Here is a 27829-nt window from a genome sequence, read left to right as displayed (position 1 = left end):
TCATCTAATTCAGGCCTCTTGAACATCCCCAAATTTAATCACCCCACCATTGACGGTTTGGTTTGCTTTCGGCTGTCTGGCACTAATCCCTGGAATTCCCTCCCAAAACCTCTTCACCCCTCTACCCCTCTCTCTTCCTTTAAGACACTCCTTAAAAGACAACTGCCTTGAACCAAGCTTTTGGTCATTTGCCTTGTTATCTCCTGATGTGACTCAGTGTCAAATTTTATTTGATAATACTCCTGTGATTGACTTGGGGCATTTTACCACATTAGAGGCATTATATAAATGCAAGTTGTTGTATTTAGAGGGCCAAGTGTTTACAAACAGGGAGAGAGGCTCATAAGAGCCAGGAGCAGACCATATAGCCCTTCGAGCTTGCTCCGATGATGGAGAGAAGTTGCTACCTTGCTGCTGTACTGCAGTTATGATTTGACAATGGCCCAGCTCTGCAGCCAGTTGGAGTGCCCCTTTTTCTCAGTGAAGAAATGTTTCAAACCGGGAAGTCCAAAGAAGGGCCAAATTATTATTTAAAATGGGGCGAAACCTCTATTAATCAAACCATTCCCAAATGCACATCTGCGTATTGTGTCCTTTGTGTTGGTTTATCAGTTTTGTTTAAATGCCTCTGTGCTTGTCTTTTTCTGTATGGAACCATATCCTTGGGCTGAATTATACGAGGTGCCAGATTCCTCTAGAATAACCCCATCCCCCACAACACCCTCCCTTTAAAAAGTTGGGCGGTAACCCGCTGAGGGCTGCTGCTGCCCCTGCAGCCACTTGAAGGCCAGTTGGCCATTAAGAGGCTGGAAGTGGGATCTCCATCACTCAGGAACATGAAGTCCCATCTAAAGCTACCAGCCAATCAAAGGCCAGCAGCTCTGAAGCACTTCAGGACAGAGGCATGCAATGATGGATCAGAGGCAGGCAGCACTGGGTGCCAAGCTAGAAGGCGAGTGGGGGAGGGGTGGGACTCTGGGATTTGAGAGGCCAGTGGGAGGAGGGCAACCTGGGGGTGGGGGGGGTGATGATAACATCTTGGGGGAGGCTCTCCGATGGGCCCAAAGGGCTTGTTAAGGAGTGTTGCCAACCCCTCCCCTCTCCCGGCCCTCCTCTTCCACCAACCCACTCAGGGAAACCTGCCAGGCTGGCCGCTTGGGCCACTGGTTAGAACCTGCTGGTGATGGGCTGAGGCCCTAATGTGGGAATTAATTGCCCACTTCAGGACCTCAATTGGCCCACTGGCGGGTGGGCCACCTGATGCCACCCTCATTGCTGGTATAATTCTAGTGTGGGCAGGGCACCTGCTGGATTTAATGAGCCCCTCACCTGCCTACTCATGTTTCAAACCTGCTGGTAGAGGAGCATAAAATCCAGCCCCTTGATTCATGAGTCAGCCATGGCTCTGTCAGTAGCACTCTTACCTCTGAGTCAGAGCTCATGGGCTCAAGTATCAATCATCTAGTTTGACACTCCAGTGCAGTACTAAAGGAGTGCTATACTGTCTGATGTGCCATCTTTCAGATGAGATGTTGAACTGAGGTCTTGTCTGCCCTCTAATTCACCATTTCAAAGAAGAGAAGGAGACTTTATCCTAGCGCCCCGGTCAGTATTTATTCCTTATCTAAAATATCGCTGTTTGTGGACCTTATTGTGAGCTTATTGGCTGCTGCTTTTCCTTACCTCAGCTTTTTGACTGCACCTCAAAAGCACTTCAAAGCGTTTGGGACGGCCATAAAAGCAGCTATATAAATGTATGTTTTTCTTTACAATGTTGAACAATAATGTTGCTTAATGTTATTTGTGTTTTACAGCATGTCTACATGCCAGAGAGCTCTGTATTTAGCCTCAACCCAGCGAGAGCCCAGTCTCCTGCCGTATCAAGTTCCATTCCTTGCTGGGACCTCGTTGCTGGTGGAAGTCAAGCAGATTTAAGTGTCCCACTGCCCCAGAAATACCTGCTGTTTGGGCACTCTCCACACATTGGCACAAACAGCTGGCAATACTGGAGTCTGCCAACTATAGTTAGGCAGGATTTTCCAAGGCAAAGTGTGGCGGTGCCTCTCGCAGATTCCAGTGGAAGTGGACTTTGTTCCAGGTACGGTGAGAGTAATTTTTATAATCTCATTTTGACATATTCTGCAGCACATAACTATTTAACTTCAACATTGACACATAACTATTTAACTTCAACATTGATATTTCAAGAAACTAACCAACACCCACCACAGGGACCTCTTGGAGGACTTCCCTGCTTGAAGACAGAAATTTAGTAATCCTCTCCTTTTTATTTCTGAAGCAAAAGATAGCTTTGTGCAATTTCGGACTAATCATTCTCTGAATTGCAAATTCCCTGTCACAGTTAGAGGAGTGAAATCTGGCAAGAACGTAAAATCATTTATAGAATTGATCGCAACGCCGTGGTTCAGCCCCAGTGGATTTGTTTCTCCTACTTCTAACCCAAAAGCTCTGTTCAACCAATAAGGATTGTGAAACCTTATTAATATTATTATTATCAAACCGAGAGGACCTGTCTTTTATTTTAATCTTTCATGGGATATGGGTGCCGCTGGTATGGCCAGCATTTGTTGCCCATCCCTTAGTGCCATTGAACTGAGTGGCTTGAAAGGCCATTTCAGAGGGCAATCGTGAGTCAGCCACACTGCTGTGGACCTGGAGTCACATGTAGGCCAGTCCAGGTAAGGGTGGCAGATTTCCTTCCCTAAAGGACATTAGTGAATCGGATGGGTTTTTACAATAATCTATGATAGTTTCATGGTCACCATTACTAAGACTAGCTTTCAATTCCAGATTTTACTAATTGAACTTAAATTCCACCAGCTGCCGTGGTGAGATTTGAATGCCTGTCCCCAAAGCCTCTGGATTACCAGTCCAAAGATGTTACCACTACACCACCATTGCCCCTATGTAATATGTAATTCACATTAGTCATTCACTGAGAAATGTCTGAATTTGCAGGAACATAGAATCATACAGCACAGGAGGAGGCCATTTGGCCCAATGTGCCTGTGCTGTACCTTTGAAACAGCAATCCAGTTAGTTCCGCTCACACCCTCCACGCTCCTGCATTTTTTTTCTTTTCAAGGAGCTCACATTTGCATAATAGTAATTGCACTCATAAAAGTAAATAATTATGTAAAGTACTTCAGGATGTTGCAATAGCATAATGCAAGAATTATATTCATTGTTTTTAATTGCAATAGAGTTTCCACGAGAATCAAGAAACAAGCTTATCCTTAGAACTCTTTACTTATGCTCATTTCAATGTTCATGGCTTCTGTAAACAAACCTGTACTTGCTATTCCAACCGCCATGTTATTAAAAACAATATAGAGACAGTGGAGCAAGTGCAAAGAAGATTAACAAGGATGATACCAGAAATGCAGAGCTATAACTATCAGGAGAGGATGAAAGGGCTGGGTCTGTTTTCTCTTGAAAAGAGAAGGCTGAGGGCCTTTAAAAGCATGAAATGTTTTGACTGAGTGAACACAGAGAATGTTTCCACTTGTGGGGAAGAGCGAAACTAGAGGTCATCGATATAAGATAGTCACCATGAAATTCAACAGGAAATTCAGACGAAATGTCTTTACCCGGGTAGTGGTGAGAATGTGAAACTCACTGTCACGGGGAGTGGTTGAAGCGAGAAGTGTAGGTGCATTTAAGGCGAAGCTGGATAAGCAGATGAGGGAGAAAGGAGTAGAGGGATACACGGATAGATTTCGAGATTTAGATAGTGAAAGATGGAAGGTGGCTTGAGTGGAGAATAAATGCCTGCATGGACTAGTTGGGCCAAATGGCCTGCCGCTATGCTGTATAACCTGCGTAATCCTATGTAAAACATGACATGATCTATAGAGAACAGCGTGCTACAGGATGAACAATACACCCTTGTATCGTTGGGTTAGACACTGTAAATATTATGGGATGGCTCCATATCCTACTGATCTCGCCACTGGAATGAAAAACACTGGGTTGATATTTTTTCAGTCTGAACTAAAAGTTGTGTTTCACAGAAGGATTCACGCACAGAAGCAAATTAAAGCAGCAGAGCAAAATAGTGATATAATACATGTCTAAACATTTAAACACTCTCAAAAAATAAATCTGCTTAGCATGTAGCTCCCTAAAATAACTTCTAAGCATGTTCTATGGTGAAAATTCACGATTAAAAAATGAATCTTCCCAAATCCCTTTTTCATCTCTCATCTTACAATCGCACAGATTTCTTTTCAATACAGGCAGACAGGCTATAGGACATCACAAAGGGGATGAATGTTTAATTTTCCAAGATAAAATTATGGAGGAAATTCAGTGTTCAAAAGAAAACATCCACAGGAGGTTTTGCACCTGCTTAATCACATGGTCTGGATAAACCCTTTAAATCTACAAGATGTAATATTACAAATGTGCGCACATTACATAAAAATGGCATAAGTTAATGAGTTGTCTTAGTGTTTTTTTTGCTTTGAACTTACCCTTGTAATATGTCGCATTGGAAGATTTTCTGAGTTAAGATTTAGCTCATTGGCTCAAACATTTAATGATGATGCTGCAGCTTTCCCCATCTGCTACATTAAGAAAGACTGCTTTCAGCAGCTTTGCGACCTCTTTCAACACAAACACAAATTACTATGGAGGCTGGAAATCTGAAATAAAAACAGAAAATGCTGGAAACGCGCAGCAGGTCAGGCAGCGTCGAGGGAAAGAGAAACGATTAACATTTCAGGTCGATGACCCCATCGCCAGAACGGTTCTGACAAAAGGTCATTGACCTGAAAGCCAACAGTACAAATAGGGATCTTTCTGTTTTTTTAAAATCAAGAACCAAAATTATGAGGGGTTTTGATAAACTGCGTAGCAAGAAACTATTTCCACTGATAGTGTCAGTAACTGAAGAACACACATGTAAGGCAAATAGCAAGAGAGGGCAGCTGGGGAGAATTTTTTTTTCTCTATAGAGCAACTTGTTATGATCTGAAATACACTGCCTGAAAGGATGGTGGACAAAGATTTAATAGCAACTTTCAAAAAGAATTGGATAGCTTTGTCTTAAGAGCCAACAGGCACACTGGGCCGAATGGCCTCGTCCTATGCTGTATGATCTTATAATGAACACTGTAAATAAATAAACTGACATTCGAACTTGACTGTCCCAAATTAAAGCCGAGGATGACAAGTTGTAGAAACCGATTGATTTCATAAAAACTGGCTAATGGGACTTCTTAGAGATCCCATTGTATCTTCAACATTAGGCACTAAAGGACATCTGCAGGCCAAGAAGATTTCCAGAAACTTTTTTTTTCTCTTGCATAGTATCTTATAATAGTATCAGGGTTTGCTCAAACTCTAACTGTATCAGGTTGGATCACATGTTTGGCACTGAGACAAACACTACATTTATCCTATTCTTATCTTACATCTGTTTTTAATGAACTCTTCAGATCTTCTTTTAGGGAGGTTGCAGCAGTTAAAATTTTTAATATTTTTAATCATGAAGCGCATAAATCTTGGAGCAGTATGGGAGGCAACTGAGGCAGTTGGTGCCATTCCACTGACTGGGAAAATCTGGCTGTGAATCCCAAACTTCTCTGACATCTAGTTACAGATTTCAGCCTGTTCATCGGTTTGCAGTACTCAGTGGCAGCAAAGAAGGGCAACGAGGAAATTTGGGATTGGGTGCTGCATCTGACAAGCCTTGGTACCTGTTGCTGACTGAGACCACAGAGTGCCCGTCATTAACCACTCATCTTCACAGCTAGTATGTGAGTGCTTATGACCCAAAAAGAGCATAAAATACAGAAAATATGGATAACAACTTTTTTTAACCAAGTTTTATCAACCCCAGATTTTATTCCCATCCACTCTCTCCCACGTGTTGGTCTTCATCCTGGAGGGTATCTAAGCCGTGTCGGCAATAATTTTCAATACCTCTCTGGCCACAGGAGGGGTGCCAGAGGACTGGAGGACAGCCAATGTGGTACCACTATTCAAGAAGGGAGGAAGGGATAAACCAGGGAACTACAGGCCAGTCAGCCTAACCTCAGTGGTGGGGAACTTATTGGAAGCAATTCTGAGGGACAGAATTAATCCACACTTGGAGAGGCAGGGATTAATCAAGTACAGTCAGCATGGTTTTGTTAAGGGCAGGTCATGTCAGACCAATTTAATTGAATTTTTTGAAGAGTTGACCAGGTGTGTAGATGAGGGCAATGCATTTGACATAGTCTACTTGGACTTCAGCAAGGCTTTTGATAAGGTCCCACATAGGAGACTGATAGCGAATTTAAGAGCCCTTTGGGATCCAAGGCAATCTGGCAAATTGGATCCAGAATTGGCTGAGTGGCAGGAAGCAGAGGGTGATGGTTGAGGGGTGTTTGTGACTGGATGCCTGTGTTCAGTGGGGTTCCACAGAGATCGGTGTTGGGTCCCTTGCTGTTTGTGGTATATATAAACGATTTAGACTTGAATGCAGGGGGGTTGATCAGTGAGTTCGCGGATGACACGAAAATTGGTGGGTTGGTAAATAGTGAGGATATAGACGGGCTGGTCTGATGGGCTGATCAGTGGCAAATAGAATTTAATCCGGATAAGTGTGAGGTGATGCACTTGGGCAGGAGAAACAAGGCGTGGGAATACATGATGAATGGTAGGACCCTGGCAAATACAGAGGATCAGAGGGACTTTGGTGTGCATGTCCACCGGTCCCTTAAGGTAGCAGGGCAGGTAGATAAAGTGTTTAAGAAGGCATATGGGATACTTGCCTTTATTAGCCGAGGCATAGAATATAAGAGCAGGGAGGTTATGCTGGAACTGTATAAAACGCTCGTTAGGACACAGCTAGAGTATTGCGTGCAGTTCTGGAATCTGCATTATAGGAAGGATGTGATTGCACTAGAGAGAGTGCAGAGGAGATTTGCCAGGATGTTGCCTGGGCTGGAGAGTTTTAGTTATGAGGAGAGATTGGATAGACTGGGTTTATTTTCTCTGGAGCAGAGGAGATTGAGGGGGGGCATGATTGAGGTGTATAAAATTATGAGGGGCATAGATAGGGTAGACAGGAAGGAACTTTTCCCCTTGGCGTAGGGATCAATAACCAGGGGGCATAGATTTAAGATAAGGGGCAGGAGGTTTAGAGGGGATGTGAGGAAGAATTTTTTCACCCAGAGGGTGGTGGGAATCTGGAACTCACTGCCTGAAAGGGTGTTAGAGGCATAAAACCTCATAACATTTAAGAAGTATTTGGATGTGCACTTGCGGTGCCATGGCATACAAGGCTATGGGTCTAATGCTGGAAAATAGGATTAGAATAGTTAGGTACTTGTTTGACTGGCGCAGACTCGATGGGCCCTTTTCTGTGCTGTAGACCCCTGTGACTCTATGACTCAGTTACTGCCAGATCTCTGCCTGTGTACCCATGGCAGTGATTCATTTAGAGGTACCCAAGAGTACTGCAGGCTAACCTGCCCGCTGAACCTCTGCTCTTAGAAGAGCGACCTATCTCGGCTTAAAATCTGAGCTCATTCTGAATGACTTAAGGTGGGGTGGGGGGGGGTGCTTGTGTGGAGCATAAACGTTGTCATAGGCCTGTTGGGTCGAATCACTTGTTTCAAGCTGTAAATTCAATGTAGTTTATATTGTTGGGAAGTTATAGCTGTGAACTCATCTTCCGCTGAAGGTGTTCCTCAGGTAGGGAATGCTAGTGCGCCATTGTCAGTCTAGAGCAACTTCTGATGAGCATGTGGCACACCTTTATCTTGGATTTCAGGTGAACAAGGCTGAACAACTTCCTGTCAGTTGTGATATGTAAGTATACACCCTCTGTAGATGACCTGAAGGCATATGACAATAGCAAAGAGAAGAATATGCCAGAAAATGTCAGTGCCAGAACACAACCCTGTTTGACCCCTCCTGAGGATCTCAAAGGGCTCTGATGTTGCCCCGTCATAGCTGACCTTGCCCACCATGTTGCCATGGAAAGAGGAGATCAGAATGAGCAACTTTGGCGGGAAGCCACTTTTCTCCGGCAGCTGAAATGGACTGTCTCTGCTTACATGGCCAGATGTCTTGGTGAGCTCGATGAAGGCAATATTCAATGGTCTCCTTTGTTCATGGCATTTCTCTTGCAGCCGTAGGACTGAGAAGATCATGTCAATTATAGATTTTCCAGCTCTGGAACCACACTGGGATTCAGGGTAGATGCATTAGCCAGGACCTGCAGTCTGACAAGGGCAACACAGGCAAATACTTTTCCCACCATGTTCAGCAGGGAGATGCCTCAATGGTTGTTACATCTGCTGTGGTCACCCTTGTTCTTGTACAGGGTCACAATCTTTGCATCACGTATATCCTGGGGCACTGACCTCTCCTTCCAGCAGAGACTGGGAAATTTGTGCAGATGCTGCAAGAGTGCTGATTTCCCATGTTTGGTGAATTCAGGCGGTATAGCACCAGCATCTGGAGTTTTGCCCCTGGCAAGTGAGTCAGTAGCTTTGCTAAGCTACTTCACTGTGACAAGCAGGCTTTTATATAGTGTCCAGAGCTTCCTTGGTAACGGTGTTCAACCTCAAGTACAACTCAAGGTATCTCAACATCTCCCCAATTGTTTATTGCAATTGGGGATGATTTCCTCTGCCTTTGTTTTCAAAGGAGCTATTTTCTTTGCTAATGAACCTGTTACCTTTTTGATTCCAAGACACATGCCCTCTAACATTTCCTGTATAGAAGACCATTTTTGTTTATTCATTCATGGGATGTGCCCACCCCTGATTGTCATGGAGAAGGTGGTGGTGAGCTGCCTTCTTGAACCGCTGCAGACCATGTGGTGTGGGTACACCCACAGTGCTGTTAGAGAGGGAGTTCCAGGATTTTGACCCAGCGACAGTGAAGGAACAGCGATATATTTCCAAGTCAGGATGATATGTGGCTTGGAGGGGAACTTCCAGGTGGTGGTGCTCCCATGCATCTACTGCCCTTGGACTTCTAGATAGTAGCGGTTGTGGATTTGGAAAGTGTTGTTTAAGGAGCCTTGGTGAGTACCTGCAGTGCATCTTATAGATGGTGCACACTGCTGCCAATGAATGTTTGTGGAAGGGGTGCCAATCAAGCAGGCTGCTTTGTCCTAGATGGTGTCAAGCTTGTTGAGTATTGTTGGAGCTGCACTCATCCAGGCAAGTGGAGAGTCTCCCATCACACTCCTGACTTGTGCCTTGTGGACAGACTTTGAGGAGTCAGGAGGTGCGTTACTCGCCACAGGATTCCTAGCCTCTGACTTGCTCTTGTAGTCACAGTATTTATATGGCTCGTCCAGTTCAGTTTCTGGCCAATGGTAACCCCCCCAGAATGGCAATAGTGGGGGATTCAGCGATGGTAATGCCATTGAATGGCAAGATGCGATGACTAGATTCTCTTTTGTTGGAGATGGTCATTGCCTGGCACTTGTGTGGTGTGAATGTTACTTACCACTTGTCAGCCCAAGCCTGGATACTGTCCAGGTCTTGCTGCATTTGGACGTGGGCTACTTCAGTATCTGAGGAGTCGCGATTGGTGCTGCACATTGTGCAATCATCAGTGAACATCCCCACTTCTGACCTTATGATAGAAGGAACGTCATTGATGAAGCAGCTGAAAATGGTTGGGATGGATATTCTGGCAAAGATGTATCCAGTAATCATTGGCACACCTTTTAGCAGTCTTCAACAGCAAATGTATAGATTCTCTCACGCCTGTAAAGAGTTTTGTTTGACCATCAGCAGCAGCAAGACCAATGTTATGGTCCAGGGTGTTGCCGTATCTTCATCTATCAGCATTTACAATGTGACACTAGAGGTTGTTGATAGCTTCACATATCTAGGCTCCGCATACCTAGGCTCCACAGTCACCAGCGATCTGTCACTTGATGTTGAAATCAATATATGAATGGCAAATGCTACAGTTGTGATGTCCAAACTGAATAAGAGATTATGGAACAGCAGCAACCTGACTGAGAACACCAAACTGCAAGTCTACCAAGGCTGCATCTTCAGCGAATTCCTGGGTGAGACCTGGACAACATATGCTAAGCAGGAGAAAAGGCTGAACAGTTTCCACCTTTGCTGTCTCCGCTGTATCCTCGGCATCTTCTGGCAGGACAGGGTCACCACCTCTGAGGTCCTGGAGTGTGCTAATTACATCAGCATATGCTCATTGCTAAGCCAACGGCATTTGCGCTGGCTTGGCCATGTTCAACAGATGGATGACGGCCGTATACCCAAAGACCTTCTGTACAGTGAACTGGCCGCTGAGTCATGACCTCCTGAGCTTCCTACCTCCACCATAAGGACATCTGCAAGCAAGATCTGAAGGTGGCAGACATTGTCGCTAACACCTGAGTGAAAGTCACGGACAGCCGTGACCTCTGGAAGCTGACTGTATGGAAGGGCATTGGAAGAGGTGAGCAGAAACAAAAAGATCAGCTGGCCAAGGCGAGGGCCCAGAGAAAACAGGCCAGTGAATTGTGCACCTTCTCAGCTGTCATCTTCTGTCGTAAATGTGGCAGAGACTGTCATGTCAGAGTGGAACTCCTGAGCGATGCTTAACACCATCGCAAACCATCGTCCTACAAGACAGAGGGCTGCCACCATCCTCCACAGTTCTGGCACGGTACATTCTTGACATCTTCCAGGCCCTCTCCTCAAATAAATTGTCTTATTCCAAGCAGCAACAACTTGCACTTGTATAGCGCCTTGATCATAATAAAAAAGTCCCAAGGCGCTTCAAAGCAATGCTGACAGACACCATTTGACACTCAGCCTCATAAAGAAACATTAGGACAGGTGACCAAAAGTTTGGTCAAAGAGGTCGATTTTAAAGAGCAGCTCAAAGGAGAAGAGGTGTAGAGAGGGATTTCCAGAGCTTAGGGCCTAGTCAGATGAAAGCATGGCCACCAGTAATGGAGTGAAAGAAATCGGTGATGCACCAGAAACCAGAATGGAGGACTGCAAAGTCCTGGGGTTGTGTAACACTGGAGATAGAGATAAGGAGGGGTGAGGCCATGGAGGGACTTCATTACAGTTTTGAAATCAAGTTGCTCTAGGACTGGGAGCCAATGTAGTAGAGTAAAGGGAAGTTTGGTGAACATGACTTGGTGCAAGTTAGGTTACAGGCACCAAAGTTTTGAATTACAGATTCTTGAGGAAAATATTTTAACACAAAAAGTGATTAGGACCTGGAATACACTACCCGAGAGAGTGGTGGAGGCAAATTCAATGGAAGCCTTCAAAAGAAAATTGGACCATTATCTGGAGAAAGAAAAAAGAAATTGCAGGACTATGGGGAAAAGGCAGGTGAGTGGGATGAGGTGAACCTCATGGGATGCAGAGAACCGGCAGGGATGCATTCGCTCAAATGGCCTCCTCCTGTGCTGTAACTGTTCTATGATATGATAAGCTCAAGTTTGTGGAGGGTACCACACATGCAGAGAAAATAAAGGCAGACCCCTGCAATAATGCTGCATCTACTTTTTGTTTGTGACCTGAAGGTATTGACTTTATAGACTGTTTTCCAGCTGTGCAGATAATCTGTACAATTTACTGCTGATATGTTTGCTGCAATTTTAACTCCGAGTAGGAATCACTTGGGCACAGAGCCGAGGTGGGTGCTAAACTGCTCTGATGTTGACAACATGAAACCCAAGAGATTTTAACTCCATGACCTTATCTGTATCACCCCACCTAGTTAAATACCCAAAACTGGTGGGTTGGCTGGTAAGCAGAAATGCAAAGTCTGGTAGGAGCACAGGGGCAGGGGAGGGGCTATAGCTTCCCTTTTGTGGCCCAAACACAGGGCTCACAAAAGCAGAATCCCAAAGATAGAATAAGATCACCTGACCTTTTTTTATTGATGCCTCTTCTGTCTCCACTTCACGCCGGGTGGTACTGGTGGGCAAACCGCAGCCCCTTCCCCACAGTTTCAAAAGCACTCTCAGTCCCAATGGCCTTACCTGCGTCCCGTTGGCCTTACCTGAGTCCCGTTGGCCTTATTGAGCCCCAATGGCCTTATCTGAGTCCGACCTGCATATTTAAAAAAAGGACTGCTGATTATCACCAACTGAGAAGAACATGCTGCAGCCAAAATTTGCAAATCGGTTTGGGCAATTAGCGGGGACACCCAACGAGCGATTTTAAGTGCCCTACAGCCCAGTTTCCATGGAACAGGGTTAAAGTCGCCCTTATGGAGTTTGCATGGAGGATCTCAAGTGTCTTCTGTTTTGGAGTTTATGGACATTGGCTGTGATCAGCAGTCTGTACATCTTTGTTTTCTGAAGTGATTTAATTGCTCTTATCTTGAATCTAGAATGATGATATTGTAGCTGTTTTGTTCATGTTTGAAGGACTGGCAGAGCGCTTAGGTTACTAACTGCACAGCTAGGTTTCTGAAACACTTTGACTTTGGCTTCTAAAACGAAAGTTGAGATAAGAAGAAAAAGAGAAAAATGCTGTAAGTCACACCAGTCGGAAGATATTGAAAAGATCTGCATTTGTCTCGTGCCTTTCATGTCTTCCAGTCATCCAAAAGTACTTTACAATGAAGTACTTTTGAAATGAAGTCACTGCTGTAATGCAAAAAACCTGGCAGCTGATTAATGCACAGCAAGCTCCCATGAACAACAATGTGATTATAATCAGAATTTATTTTTTGGTTACTTTGCTTGGAGGATTAATATAGGCCAGGACATGTTTGAAATGTGTCCACCCAAGGGAGCAGACATGGCCTTGGTTTAATGTCTCATCTGAACAGTTCAGCACTCCCTCAGTACCGTAATGGGAGTGCCAACAAGGATTTTATGCTCAAGTTTTTGGAGTGGGGATTGAACCCACAACCTACTGACAATAGTGTTCTGGTTAATTTTGATGAACAGTCCCACCCCAGTCTTTGACTTGGCCTTACTTGTTCAGAGGCTGATGCCTACTCACTCCCTGCCCCACCCACCAGCATGTAGGCGTCTTTCATTTTGTTCTTTCAGTTCAATTTTAAATAATTTACATTGTTTAACGGAGTACATAGTAAAAGCTGGTTGTAAACTACTATCCCTCTTCTATCTTCTTTGTTTCAGAGCCGTGGTGGTGACTTATCAGGAATACCTCGGTGTCACCTACATAACTGTCAGTGAGGATTCCAGTCCTCGAATGATCATTCACAACAGATGCCCTGTTGCAATCATGATGAAAGAAAATATGAAAGGTAGAAATCTGATTTAATATCTCTGAACTGTGGTTACTATTTGTTTAAGCTTTGTACTTTGATTCTTTGAGACAACCAGTTTAACTTCAATATAAGAATGTGGAGGAGACCAAAACTGGGGGCCATAAATATAAGATAGACATTAATAAATCCAGTAGGGAATTCAAGAGAAACATCTTTCCTCAGAGTGTGGTCAGAATGTGGAACTCATTACCACAAGGAGTGGTTGAGGCGAATAGCATGGATACACGCAAAGGGAAGATAGACGAATACATGGGAACACCACCACCTATAAGTTCCCCTAAATCCACACACCATCCTGACTTGGAAATACATCACGATTCCTTCACTGTCGCTGCCCTGGAACTCTCTCCCTAACAGCACTGTGGGTGTACCTATACCACATGGACTGCAGTGGTTCAAGAAGGCAGCTCGCCACCATTTTCTCAAGGGCAATTAGGGATGGACAATAAATGCTGGCCTTGCTGGTGGCGTTTACATCCTATGAACGAATAATTTTTTTTAAAAATGAGAAAAAGAAGGATATGTCAATAAAGTGAGCTGAGGTACGGTGGAAGGAGGCTCATGTGGAACATAAACACTGGCATAGCCCTGCTGGGCCGAATGGTCTCTCTGCTGTAAAGTTCTGTGTAATTCTGTTGATTTTTTTTTAGCATATCTTCACCCTTTTTTTTTCTTTGGGGAATAGTGGGGAGGTCGTTGGAAGGATTATCAGGCTGTTATTGGCCCATTGAACCACGTCACAAACGCACTTTCCGTGGCCAACAAGTGAGACTTGAATCCAGAGCTTCTGGCCCAGAGGTTGGGATGCCTCTATCACGCCTCCTATCAGATTCTGTTGATTCAGAGCCACCTATAATGGAATAAAATCAGTTGGTGTGTGAATTATATTCATGCTTGCCATTGCGTGCTCTTGTTTCCATGGACCTGTGAGGTGCCTTCATGGGCATAAAGCTATGCAATATTAAAAGTTTTAGATTTTGTGGTAAGGGGTAGAAACTCCATTATGCTGTTACAGGAATACTATCCAGTCATCCAGAACTGGAACAATGGAGGTATCAGTTCTTTCACCATACTGTCTGAGGCTAGAATTTTCCCTGAGTTGCACCAAGTGTAGTGGCGAGCGTGTAAAAGGACGTTTTCCCAGCTGGCCACAATGGGGGGGTCGTTTTCGTACCTTATCGTCTGCTTCCCGGTGTGTCCCGCCTCATTATTAATTCACGCATGGAAAACACGCCGGATCGCTGGCAGGCGGGTCCGGATTTGCCCGCCACGCTGTGACCTCAGCGCTTCCTCACTCCGGTCGCCATATTTAAAGCACACCAGAGCCCAGCCTCCTTCATGTCTACAGACCAGGACTGCCCCAAGCGTCAGATGGCCCCAAAAGCAAAGAAGACGGCAGCCCCCAAATTTAGTGACGCCTCTCTGAGGCACATGCTGGACGCAGTGGAAGCCCGCTGCAAACTCCTCTACCCCCAGCTGTGGGCAAACACCAGCCACCAAACTCACCAAACCAGCATGGGAGGCAGTGGTGGTGGCGAGTGCCAGTGCCCTCCAAGAGAGGACAGCCACCCAGTGCCGAAAGAGAACGAATGATCTCCTCTATTCCGCCAGGGTAAGTGATTCTTCTCATCACTCCCACTCACACACTCTCAAACCCATCACACATCCACAAGGTTCGTACTCACTGACAGCTCAAGGGACATCACCACTGACTCTCACAAACACCCTCATCTCCCTTGCTCATCGTGTCTTCACATCATTCATGGCACCACTCACACGCCACACATGCCAGGCATCCTTCTCATCTGGCCTGGCAGGCATCTCGCTTACAGTCTCTCCATCTGTCTCCATGCAGGATAAACAAGCCCACAATAAGAGGGAGACGTCCCAGACTGGGGGTGGAGTGCTGGACATCAAGGTCCTCATGGCCTTTGAAAATACAGCCATCCAGCTGGCTGGCAAGGATGTGGACCGTTCCTGCACAGACGGTAAGGTCAGTGGCGCTCAACCAAGTGAGGATCCTGCACAGCAACATCCAGCAGACAACCATACTGTGGGTGACCTCTCCTGTTTTGCAGTGCCCTGCCATGCACTAGTTATCTCTCTTTTTCTCTCTCAGGCACAGCTGGGAAGCAGCTGAACCAGGTCATCGACTCCAGCCCCAAGGACGCCACGGAAGAGGAATCCGCAGACACACCAATGGAAGTCCCGTCACAGCGCTCACTCACCCACACCCTCCACCAGCGCAGAGACACACACCTCGGTGGGACCTAGTTCTAGATTAGCCTCAGGGTCACAATCTGGTGTGCACACTGCACTGTCTGATCCACAGCAGGCGGAGGCAGGGAAACCCAAGGGTGCTGGCACTTGGAGTACAGCTGGAGGCCAGGGATCTGCTGAGTCCCAGTCAGATGACGAGCCTCTGGACTCAGTTCTACCTCAGTTGCTGGAGCTGCAAAGATGAACTTGGGAACATCAGGAAGGGATGCCTACTGCACTCCTCAGATTGCAAAGCACAATGGAGGAGTCAGTCTGCCTTCAGGCTGAGGTGATAGCGCCGGCATGCCAATGCACCGAGGTCAACACCAGTAGGATAGCGGCCGCCATGGAGACCTTGGTCCAGGATATTGGTCCTATACTGATGCAGAAGTTGCACTTCATTGCTGAGGCACTTGCTGGCATTCATCAGTGTCAACGCGAGAGGAGTGCGGGGCATCTCGAGCTCACCCCAGCTGCCCCTTCCTCCAAAGGAGTCAGCCATGGGCCCTCAGGTATCCATAGGGAGGAGGTTCAGCAGGTGCACACCCCGGGGCCATCCACCCAGGTGACTCTGGGAGTGCCCGGTCCATCCGATTCCCCTCTTCCTGTGACCCTTGCAGCTCCAGCTCCACAGGCCAATGAGAGTGCCAATGCCACACCACAGTACCCCAAAAGCGGGCCAGGACCCTCCAGGCCTTGGCCCTCCAGAAGACGCCCACCAAGGTCATCATAGACAGGGCATATCAGTCAGCTGGCTGCCTCCACCTCCATTGTGGATCTAGGGGGAACACCAAGATGCAGCAGCAGGGTTAGGAATGTTAAGAAGATGTAGCTGCACAGTTGTGGGCACAGGCGTTAATCACTTGTGTGTAACGTTCGCGATTGTAAATAAACTCTCAAGAATGTCTCCTTGTCTGTGGTGCCTTGTTATGATGAGCAGTGTTCGTGTCACTCAGATGTGAAACCTTGTTTCCTACACAAGATGAGGCTAGTGTTTCAGTCCAGGGCCTCTTCCCTGTGCAGTGTGTAACCTTCAGAGCAAAGTGATTGTCCAGCCTCACAATCACTCAAAACAACTGTAATGCCTGCACCTCGATGTGGCTTGTCATTGCTGCCAGAATGCCGTGAGCACATGTCATTGAATTTTGTGATTTTCTCTGTGGGGCTGACTCCCCATCTCTTCAGCATCTGTGACCAGTGACAGTGTGGCCCTGAAAGGGACAGGCGATGAAGGCTGCCAAAAGATCAGGTGCTGTTAATGTATCACCGCTGTGTCCCCATGATATGGCCCTGTTCGTAGAGTGCAAGTGAGCTGTCCTCAACTAGACAGGAGTCAGATGTTCGCAGATGCAATGTGAAGATCTATAGAGTATCCTCACTGCGTGTCATCATCATCCTCCTGAAATCTTGCGACTTTTACGGCCTTTACTGCATCTCCATGACATGAGCCTGCGTACTGAGGGTATGTGTGCTGCCATCAGTCACACAGGTGTCAGACGTTCACAGATGCAATGTGAGGATGTCAGGAGTGTCCTCACTGCATCTCGCCATCATCCTCCACAAATCTTGCGCTATTAGGGCCTCATGAGCATGCCTGCCTCATCTGGCCAGTGCAATAGCCTTATTGACGGCATCCTCACCTTCTGGAACCTCATCCCCTCGACGTCCTCCTCGTCAGATGAGAAATGCAGCTCTTCCTTCTCCTTATCAGCCAGGTCCTTCCCCCATTGCAGCACCAGGTTGTGTAGCACGCAGCAAGCTATGATGAGGCGTGACACCATCTGGGGACTGTATTGCAGTGCTCTCCAACATCTGTTGAGGCACCAGAACCTCATTTTCAAATGCCAATCGTGTTCCCCATCAAAGTCTGGGTTGCGGCATGAGCCTTATTATACCGTCTCTCTGCTGCAGCCTGAGGCTGCCATGTTCTCTCTCTTGTCCCCAAGGAGCCAACCCTGCAGCCTCTGTGGCCCCTGGAAGATGTCAGGGATCTGAGATCTGTTCAGGATGTAGGAGTGGTGGACAGTTCCGGGATATCGTGCGTGATGCATTTGTTGTGGCTGCAGACCAGCTGAACATTCAACGAGTGGAAGGCCTAGCGGTTGACTTACTAGACTGCTTATTGCCACGGAGATCTAAGTGCCACATGAGTGCAGTTGATGGCACCCTGCACCTGTGGGAAACATGAGATCTGGGCCAATCCCAGCACTCTTGCTTCCTGGCTTTCCTGATCCCGGGTGAAATGCACAAATTTCTGTGCCTTTGCGAAGATGGTGTCCGTGACCTCCTGGATACACTTGTGGGTGGAGGCTTGCGAGATCCCACACAGGTCACCTGTGAAAGCCCTGGCAGGAAGCACCGGCGTAAAAATTGAGCGCCGTGGTCACTTACACTGCCAATGGCATTAGATGCCCTCCTAGTTCTCGTGGCGCCAAATCCTGCAGCAGGTGGCATATGTAACTGACCAGTTCCCTAAATGTGCGCAATCTTTGGCGACACTGGTTCTCGCTCACCTGCAGGAAAGACAAGCGCCGTCTATGGACCCCGGGTCTACCGAGGTGCCTACGAGCGACGGCTCACTGTGGATCTTCAGCTGCATCCGGAGGAGGCCCTGCTGCCCTTCCTCTTGAGGGAGGTGCTCCTCCCTTTGCCAAGCCGGGCGCCTCTATCACATTCTTCTTCTCTCTGCTCCCCGTAATCCATGAGGCATACAGCTAGATCACCAGGCTCCATGATGTTCTCCTGCAGCAGGCAGGTGGTGGCGTAGTGGTATTGTCAATGGGCTAATAATCCAGAGACCCAGCATCATTCTCCGGGATTCTGGGTTCAATTCCCATGGCAGTTGGTGAAATTTGAACCCAATAAAAATCCGATGATCATTAATGCTGACCATGAAACCATTGTTGATTGTCGTAAAAACCCACCTAGTTTACTAATGTCCTTTAGGAAATCTGCCGATCCACAGCAATGTGGTTGACTCTTAATTGCCCTCTGAAATGGGCAAGCCATTCCGTTCTCAAGGGCAGTTAGGATGAGCAATAAATGCTGGCCTAGCCAGCAGTGCCCCCACCCCATGAACAAATAAAAAACGTATCAAAGTATCAGAGAGAGAGAGAGAGAGACACAAGCGTTAACATATGTCTCCTAAGGACCTCTCTTGGTTAAATCTCCGGCTCCAGCTGCATCCACCACTTGAATGGCCAATGCATAGTGCGCTTCATGGCTGCCCAAAACCCCACCCACCTCCGCCCCACTCTACTTGACTGATTGGTGGACGTTCGACTGTATGCTGTGCTCTCAGCTCAGGCGCAGGCATTCTCCTAACCTGCACTGCAAGACTGCACTGTTAGCTTGAACCATAAGGGTTACTGTTCCAAACCTGAATAAATACATTGCAAGCACCTCCATCTGTCACAGTTCTATGCCCACCTTTTGCAAGGGAAGCTTGCCCAGTTGTCCAGTTGTTCTGCAGCCCTCTAAAACTCATTAATTTGTATCCCTTGGGTAGAAAGTTCTGGAGCATTTGGTGGCAAATTCATGCTTTCACGTTATTTGAGTGGGCAGAAATGCTTCAGAAATTCGACTCCAAGCTTGTCAAATGAGCTGCTGGCGAACGGTCTCAGCTGTGGAAGTTTGCTCACTTTTGACAAACTTTACCAAGTGCGCGGCCACTTCCCTTGCTCTCGCTCCTCCCTGGTATGTGCTTGTGTACTTCCATCAGTTGGTGCTGCCTTGGGAGGGGTTGGGGGGGGTGGTTTGATCCCAGCATGTGAGCAAAATAAGGAGATGCAAATACATTAAAATTAAGTTCCCGATGTTGGACAGGGGGAAATGCGTCCCGCCACTGATGGGGGGAGGGGACAATCATGTCCTGAATTTACTTCACTGGGAAATGAGACGAGGACCATCTCTCAATATTTTATGCTTACGCTGCCAAACACGCTGATGCAAACAGGAGCAGAAAATTCCGCCTTGACTCCCCAATCTTGCACTGCTTCTCTGAATGAGTTTTAGAATATATAAACATTACAGTGTGGAAACAGGCCATTCAGGCCAACATGTCAACATTGATACTCCGCACAAGCCTCGTCACACCTTACTTCATCTCACCGATCATCGTATCCCTCTATTCCTTTCTGCCTCTTCTACTTATCTAGCTTCCACTTAAATGCATAGCATATTTGTCTATAACTAAATCTGAATTTTTTTGTGGTATTTTAGATGCCCCAAAGTGTGCAGTTCATTGTCGAAAAATTCCCGGTGAGTCTTCAGTTCATCATGAGCTTTATCATCAAGTTTGGAACTTCCCTGACTGCAAAACTGAAGAGCACTTCCCCAGTATCCACCTCAGCCTGGTATCTCCATCTGACCTCTCTGAGGAATGGAGCGATCTCATTGATCTTAATAGTCCTGGGACTCAGGTGAGATGTTACAACTTTGTTTTATCATTGTCCTGTGTTTACCTGTCATATAATCATATTTTTTCCAGTTCGGGTGATGGAAAAGGTTTATGTTCTGGCTTGTTGTGTTCCCGTGCAGATAATTGCAGAATAAATAGGAGCTGGAGTAGGCTATTCAGCCCCTCGAACCTGCTTCGCCATTCGATAAGATCAAGGCTGATCTGGTTATGGCCTTAAATCTACTTTCCTACCCCACCCCTACCCCCACCACCCACCCCCCATAATTCTTAATGCTCTTGCAGGTCAAAAGTCTGAATATATTCAAGGTTAAGTTAGATAATGACCCAGATTTACTGCTCTCTGGGCAAAAGAATTCCAAAGATTAACGACACTCTGAAAGAAGAAATTTCTCTCATCTCTGTCTTAAATGGAACACCCCTTATTTTTAAACTGTGCCATCTAGTCCTAGATTCCCCATGAGGGGAAACATCCCCTAAAATGTATTTATTCTATTTGCCTCAACTACTCCTTGTTCCTTATTCTTACCACTCCTTGGATAAAGAAGTTTCTCCTGAATTCCCTATTGGGATCAAGCTGATGACTGATTTGTCATTCATCATGACCAATGCTTCCATGTCCTTTCTCATGGATTAGCATGACATGTTTGCCCACTTTCAATACATTGACGAAGTACGGGGAGTCAGTGACGGTTTGAATGTGCACAATCTAAGGCTTGTTTTGTGTGTCATTAAGTGACCATGCATGTGTGGCTTCATGCTTGAAACTCTTGGAAGATGTGAGTGTAACAAAGTTTTCAACCATGCTTTGCATCTTGACTAAGTGCTGCCGAGGCATGCATGAGTGCAGCGAAAGAGCTGTGAGGTTGTATGAAGACTTGGCACAGAAAAGCATTAAATGTGCCTCACGTTGACAGACAACACATTGATAGAGATTTTGAGCCTGTTATGGCACAGCTGATGGTAAGTGCTGAGTTGTTCTAATCCCAAAGGGAAACCTGAGACAACTGCCAGAACTATTTTTGCAGTTTGTATATTTCGGGATACTTGCTTTGAATTCAGTAGTAATATGGCCACTGAGCCTTATAGGTTTTTACAAAACTAGTTTGAACATTTATTAATAAGAGAAATGATTTTAAGCAACACATATGTCTACAAATTAGTACTATAATAACTTCTAAGTCCCCTAATTAATCTGATTCCCAGTTGCACCTCTGTTAAGGCAACAGTAAAGCACTTGGATTTTAAAAGACCTAGGCAAAGAAACATGATACCCTGAACAGTCCAATTCAAAGTGAGTTTTCTTAATTTCAGCTCTTTGTAGACAGCAGCTTGAGGCATAGACGCTGAAGGCTTTTCACACTTGTTAGATCTTATGCCTGCCTTTATACACAGCCTCCTCTCCTTTGCACATATTTTCTCCTTTGAATGCAAATTCCCATTGTTTCACTATGCCTTTGGACTTTACCTCCCTAATCATAAAGATTTATTATAGTATCAATTTTACCAGTAATCTTTGAGAAAAATAAACACTCTGTTTCTGAACTTCACCTGGCTAGGTAACACATTTCACCCCTCCTTTGAAAACAATCTAGGTGGTTTATTTAAAAATGCAAATGCTCTTTTACCCCTTACATTCTAAACTTCCCCAATGTTTAACTACTTAACATTTCAAACCTAGCTCATCTTCTAATACATCAAAGCCTTCAGACCAGCTGCCTTTAATCAAATTAATCACACACACACACACACACCCTACCACTATTTTACAATAAATTCCAATGACATTATATCTTCCTGACAGAGCCATCTGCGAACCATTGCACAGTTGGTTAAGTCATATTCTTTAAAGGCTATGCATATTGGCCTTTCTTGCAAGGAGATTGGAATACAAGAATAAAGAGGTTTTGCTACAATTGTGCAGGGTTTTGATGAGACCACATCTGGAATATTGCGTGCAATTTTGATCTCTACATTTAAGAAAGGATATACTTATATTGGGGGCAGTACAGTGAAGATTCACTAAATTGATCCCTAGGGTGATGAGGCTGCCCTATGATGAGAGACTAAGTAAATTGGTCTTATATTCTCTGGAGTTTAGAAGAATGAGAGGCGATCTCACTAAAACCTACAAAATTCTAAAGGGGTTTGTTAGGGTAGAAACTGAGAGACTATTTCCGGTAGTCGGGGAATCTAAAACATGGGGGGCACAGTCTCAGGATAAGTGGCTGATAATTTAGGACTTGAATGTGGATGCTCCATTGTCGAATACATTTAAGGCTGAGATAGACAGAAGTTTTGGTTTCTCAGGGAATTAAGGGATATATGGGGAGTGGGTGGGAAAACAGAATTGAAACCCTAGATCAGTCACTATCGTACTGAATGGCAGAGCAGGCTCGGGCTGTGTGGTCTACTCCTGCTCCTATTTCTTGCGTTCTAAAGGCTCCCACTTCTCAAACATCTGTTCCCATGCAGGCTCTGACAACAGCGTTGGTCTGATGGCTGCTCCCTTCGCCAGGCACCACCTGACACTCACCTGATATAGGAGCACATCAGCTTCTTTAGATAATGAAACAAGATGTTTGAGGCGGGCTTGCTCTGCCTTTTGCCCATGGACTCCATTTTGAGGCTGCTTGACCTTTGGCCCTAATGTGTTGCCACTTTTCCATTCCAGCCCCTCCCCTATCCCTAACACAGCCTTTGGAAATATTGAAAACTCATACAAGTTATACCTTGAGTCATTAAAGGAATCAATTACTTTGAATTCCCTCTATTACTTTCAAGCGGTACATCTTTTAAGGTTTGAGCAGCAGACCTTTAAAATCGCCACGCCAGACTTCTGAAGGGCTTCCTCCTACACACTTATTTGCACAAGGCTCAATTTTCACAGGGCGCATGCTAAAATGATATGGCATCACGGCATCTCTTGAGGCCAGTCATCATATTATTGGTGTCGGCTTTAGGCCTCAAGGTGGTCCTGACAGCCTTTCAGCCAGAATCGCTGAGTCAACATTAGAGTGCACAGGAGTCTGAAGTCCCTGAGCCAACGAGATAAGCCTTCGCACATCAGTCAGGAAAATCTAGAGTATAAACCCTATGAATAGTGGAGATACCTGGGTATCCAATGTGAGAATCCTCGATTGTCTGGATGAGGCATGCCTGGAGCATGGGTCTGGGAAGTCCAGATATAGAAATCAGGAAAACCTGGACATACATGAACAAAATCCAGTTCTGGTACTCAGTTGATGGAGTTGAGTTTATTTTTAATTAAATTGAATGAGCAGTGAAACACTGAGGGATTTTCCCTAGTTTTCTCCACTTTAACTTCACTTTTATCCTGAAAGTAGTGATTTATTATGGGAAATAATTCCACAGATGGCAGCTGCTCTGGGGTTTGCCATTTTTGCCAAAATTGCCTATTTTCATATATGAGCTAAGTGGTTATCAGCTTCTCGACAATCGAGTGTCGACCTGAGGCTGATCGTCTTTGATGATGTGAAAATATGAAGGCTTTTTAGCCTCCGTCACTGGTTGATGATTGGAAAATGTCACCAAAGTTGATTTTCTCCTTCTGTATTCCTTGCTGCACACTGCACCTCACGAGCATAGGAACGCTGAAGCCAAGTGTAATACTGTGCCTGTTTTAGCTGGCTTTAGATAATTCAACACAGACCTGAATCTTTGTGGGTCTATACAACTCAATACTGGACCCCGTAGTACTCTTAAGGGACCGTCCATTTGAACGATTTCTGTTTGAAATCTCTGATTTCTGCTTGAACAACGAGACAGATTAACCTTTATTTAAATGTAAACGTTTTCTTCACCCAATCCTTCATTCAAGATGACATGTTTCTGCTGAGTGAAACATATAGATTAATACCAATACCGTTTAGGATCAGTATGATTTTACACTAAATGCCAACCATGAAATGTAGTGAAAGGTTTTGCACCACTTTATAATGTCTGCAGATAATGTTTAGGCAAACAAGCTATCCAACTCAATTTTCAGCATGCGTGACAGATTAGCTGACTGCTGGAGGGTTTAGCTTTAAGAATACATAAACTTGGATTTTTTTATTGAATTTATTTTGTCCCTTCTTTCCTCTACTCAGGTGGTGTTTCTGCCTGGCTACGGCTGTGTATATGTGGATATCAGTCATCACTCCAGCACCTTAACCGTGACCATGGCTCCAGAGGGTAGAGCTGGCCCTGTTCTGACCAGCCTTCATGGGTAATTACCTGCATGCACTCCACATAGATTACAGATTAAATAATTCCAGCTACAAAAGAAGGTTGATAGAATCATTCAGCTCAGAAGGAGGCCACTCAGCCCCCTGTGCCTGTGCTGGCTCTTTGAATACTTTCAGGTATTTATTCCAATTTCCTTTTGAGAGTTACTGTTGAATCTCCTTCCATCACCCTTTTCTGGCAGCGGATTCCACAACATAACATCTTGCTGCATAAAAAAATTCTTCATCTCCTTGCTGGGTTTTTTTTTGCTATTTATCTTAAATCTGCGTCTTCTGGTTACTTGCTCTCCCGCCAATACAAATAGTGAACTAGGACCTCAGTTAAGCAATTAAAACTCCTTTATGCATCCTTTTAAATCTTTTCTTTTAATCCCTTTTACCTCCATTTCCAAGTCAGTAGAACATAGCCCATTTGAATGCCATCATGAGACCTGTGTGGTGACCTAAAATTAGCAGAGTCCCCATTTTTTTGTCACTAGAAACAGCCATGCTATTCACACAATTTATGGAGGGCTCTTAATGCTATAAACCTCGTAACGGTTTTTGTAAAAACCCTAAGGAAATATTTATCTTATTAAGTCAAAATAGACCCCAAACTGATTAAAATTGACAATTGAAGATGACATTTTCTTCAAACTGTTTTCCTGCAATGTTTGCCATTGATTCTGGTGTATAATTTTTTGGTAGGCGGAATAATTTTTTTTTAAACCAAAAGCCAGCTTGGGGTCCAACAACAATCAAGTAATATTAGAGCTGTAATAAATAGTAAAATGCTTGCTCGTTTGAAACGTGCAGATGAGAAAGATTCCAACCCCTCAATGTCTCATAGCAACAATCGTCTTCCCTGCACAGTGACAGACAACACCTCCAAAACTATGCATGCAGTTTAAACGTTGCAGGATGTGTTGCTGCAGCTTTTTCCACCAGGAACCAGGTTTCATCTCCTCGGGTCTTGATGTACCCTCCTGGCCACTGTGCCAAAGACAAAAAAGTAAGGAATAGTGGACCATACGGCTGGCTGCCTGAGCCTGCTCTTCAATAAGGCCATGGCTGCACTTTTACATTAGCTCCACTTTCCTGCCCTCTCCACATATCCCTTGATTCTCTTAGCGCCCAAAAGCCTATCAGCTCAGCCTTGAAGACTCAATGGCTCCGCCATCTAGTTTGAAAATTTCAAAGATTCACAACCCTCTGAGTGAAGAAATTTCTCCTCATCTCAGCCCTAAATGGTCAACCCCTTATTCTGAATCCATGATCCCCTAGTTCTAGACTATCTAGCCAGGGAAACAGCTTCTCAGTATCTGCCCTGTCAAGCTCTCCAACAATTTTCTTTTTGTCTCAATGAGATCACCTCTCATTCTTCAAAAGTCCTGAGAATATAGACCCATTCTACTCAACTTCTCCTCATAAGTCAACCCTCTCATCCCAGGAATCAATCTAGCGAACCCTCTCTGCATTCCCTCTAGGACAAGTGTATCATTCCTTCAGCAAAGAAACTAGAACTGTACACAGTACTTCACGTGTGGTCCCACCAAAGCCCTGTATAGGTGCTGCAAGACTTCTTTACTCTTGCACTCTAACCTGCACCCCCACCACACCCCCACCCTCTTGCAATAGAGGCTAACATACCATTTGCCTCCCTAATTGCTTGATGTATCTTCATATTGAGACAGAGCCCTAGTGTAAAGTGGATGAACTAGGAGGAAATGTTAGAGAAACTCCAGCTTTACTGTCTCATAGGCAGGTGGTTCAGCAGGGAGCCTCATTATAGAAAGTCAGGGCCAGGGGACATAAATAGAAATTATTGCAAAGTAAATATCAGGAACAACTCCTTCAATCAAAAGGTTGATACCTAGGGGCTCCAGTAACATAGTGGTTATGTTCCAGGCCTAGTAATTCAGAATTCTGGACTAATAATCGTATGTTCAGATCCTATCATGGCAGTTGGTAATTTAAAGTGAGTTAATTAAATAAATCTGCAATAAAAATCTAGAATTGGAAATGGTGACCAGATTGTCATAAAAACCCACTAATACCCTTTAGAGAAGGAAATCTGCCATCCTTATCTGCTCTGGTCAATATGTGATTCCAGACCCCACAGGTTGACTTAACTGCCCTCTGAAATGGCCACTCAGTTGTGCCAAACTGCTACCATAGAATGTAATCATGCTGGAAGTACATTCACCACATGGGCTCACCACCACAATTGGGGATGCGCATTAAATGCTGGCCTTACCAATGACGTCCACATTCTGTAAATGAATGAAGAAAAAACGTTTGGAAGAATCTGCCAAACACATCACTAGAAACAAAGGTATTGGAGATGTTCAGAATATAACTGGATGGGTGAGTTAGGATACTTGGAAGCATTAATTAGTGTGCTGAAGGCTTTCATAGACCCACTGGTTTTTTTTTTATTGAACCCTGATTCATTACGCACTTAAGTGTAAAATCTACATTTATCTGTTGCTTGGTGCTTCAGTGGTTAAAAATCAACCCAGGACTTACATTTAAAAAAATGCTCCGTTGGACAAAATGGAAAATTATCTTCAGCATTATTATAGGAACTAGAGAACATATGATGAGGAATGGGCCGTTCAGCCTCTCGTGCCTGGGTTCGGCAATTCAAGGAGATCAGGCTGATCTGTGACCTAACTCTATATAGCTGCTTTTGCCCCATATCCCTTAATACCATTAGTTAGCAAAAACATATCAATTTCAGATTTAAAATGAACAATCTGTCATCAATTGCTGTTTGTGGAAGAGTGTTCCAAACTTATGCCACTCGTTGGGCAGACTTTTCAGTTCAGCGGTCGCAGTCGGCAGGTCCAGGATTGTCCAGGGAACCCGCCGACTGTGATCGGCCCCCGGCCGCAAAATCACGCTGGCTGGCCAATTAACGGCCAGCCAGTGTGAAGCACGCGCTCAAAGGCTCAGCACTGCTGGGGTGGGGGCGGGAGGAGGGCCAGCGCTGAAGTCGGCGCAGGCGAGCGCTCACAGAAAGCTCCCTGAAGGCAGAGAACTGCGTCAGGGAGCTGAGGACCTGCACAACCTAAAGTAAAGGTCACAGAAACTGGGAAAAAATGTCCAAGCTTCATTAACAGTCACCTGAAAACGTAGGTAATGAAAATGCTGTCCACAGAAAATTATTTTAATTTTAATTTATTGCGGAAACCTCAGCCCCGCCCATGGATAAGGTTTCCTGAAAAATTCAAAGGTCGCCTGGCTGATTCGCCTGCCCTGCCAGCCATAATGTTGGATGGGCAACAAAAAAGCTCTGTTAATTGCACTGTTAATGGGCTTAATTGCCCCCTTAATTGTCGGTGGGCGCGCTTCCAAGTTTAGCGCATGCCCGCCGACCGAAATATTGCGCTAAAGCCGTGGCGCTTGCCTGACGTCATCACACGCTATTTCGCACTCGAGCAGGTCGGGCGTGCACCCGCCCGCTCAGTGAAAAACTCTGCCCTTTTTGTGTAGAAGTGTTTTCTACTTTCACTCTTGAAAAGCCTGGCTCTAAAATTTTAACTATGTCCCCAATCCTAGACTTCCCAACCAGCGGAAATAATTTCTCTCTATCTACCATGTTTCCCTTAAACCTTGAAAATGTCAATCAAACCCCCCTTAACCTTCTGAATTCCAG

General features: G+C 45.3%; 1 protein-coding gene across 3 annotated transcripts in view; it reads left to right on the top strand.

The window, feature by feature from the left end:
• Window positions 1-27829, top strand: part of vps13b (vacuolar protein sorting 13 homolog B) — a 1109808-nt gene that overhangs the window by 1060792 nt on the left and 21187 nt on the right. For all 3 annotated transcript variants that reach the window (XM_078541117.1, XM_078541119.1, XM_078541118.1), the window contains exons 52-55: window positions 1815-2098; window positions 13112-13239; window positions 19744-19943; window positions 24052-24170. In XM_078541117.1, coding sequence (XP_078397243.1) covers window positions 1815-2098; window positions 13112-13239; window positions 19744-19943; window positions 24052-24170 — 731 coding nt within the window. The remainder of the gene's footprint in view (window positions 1-1814; window positions 2099-13111; window positions 13240-19743; window positions 19944-24051; window positions 24171-27829) is intronic.

The sequence above is a fragment of the Cetorhinus maximus genome, chromosome 4 (assembly GCF_964194155.1).
Source record: "Cetorhinus maximus chromosome 4, sCetMax3.hap1.1, whole genome shotgun sequence".
NCBI classification, from domain to species: Eukaryota; Metazoa; Chordata; class Chondrichthyes; order Lamniformes; family Cetorhinidae; genus Cetorhinus; species Cetorhinus maximus.
The sequence above is the reverse complement of the archived record's forward strand: the minus strand, read 5'-3'. Positions and strand labels throughout refer to the sequence as shown.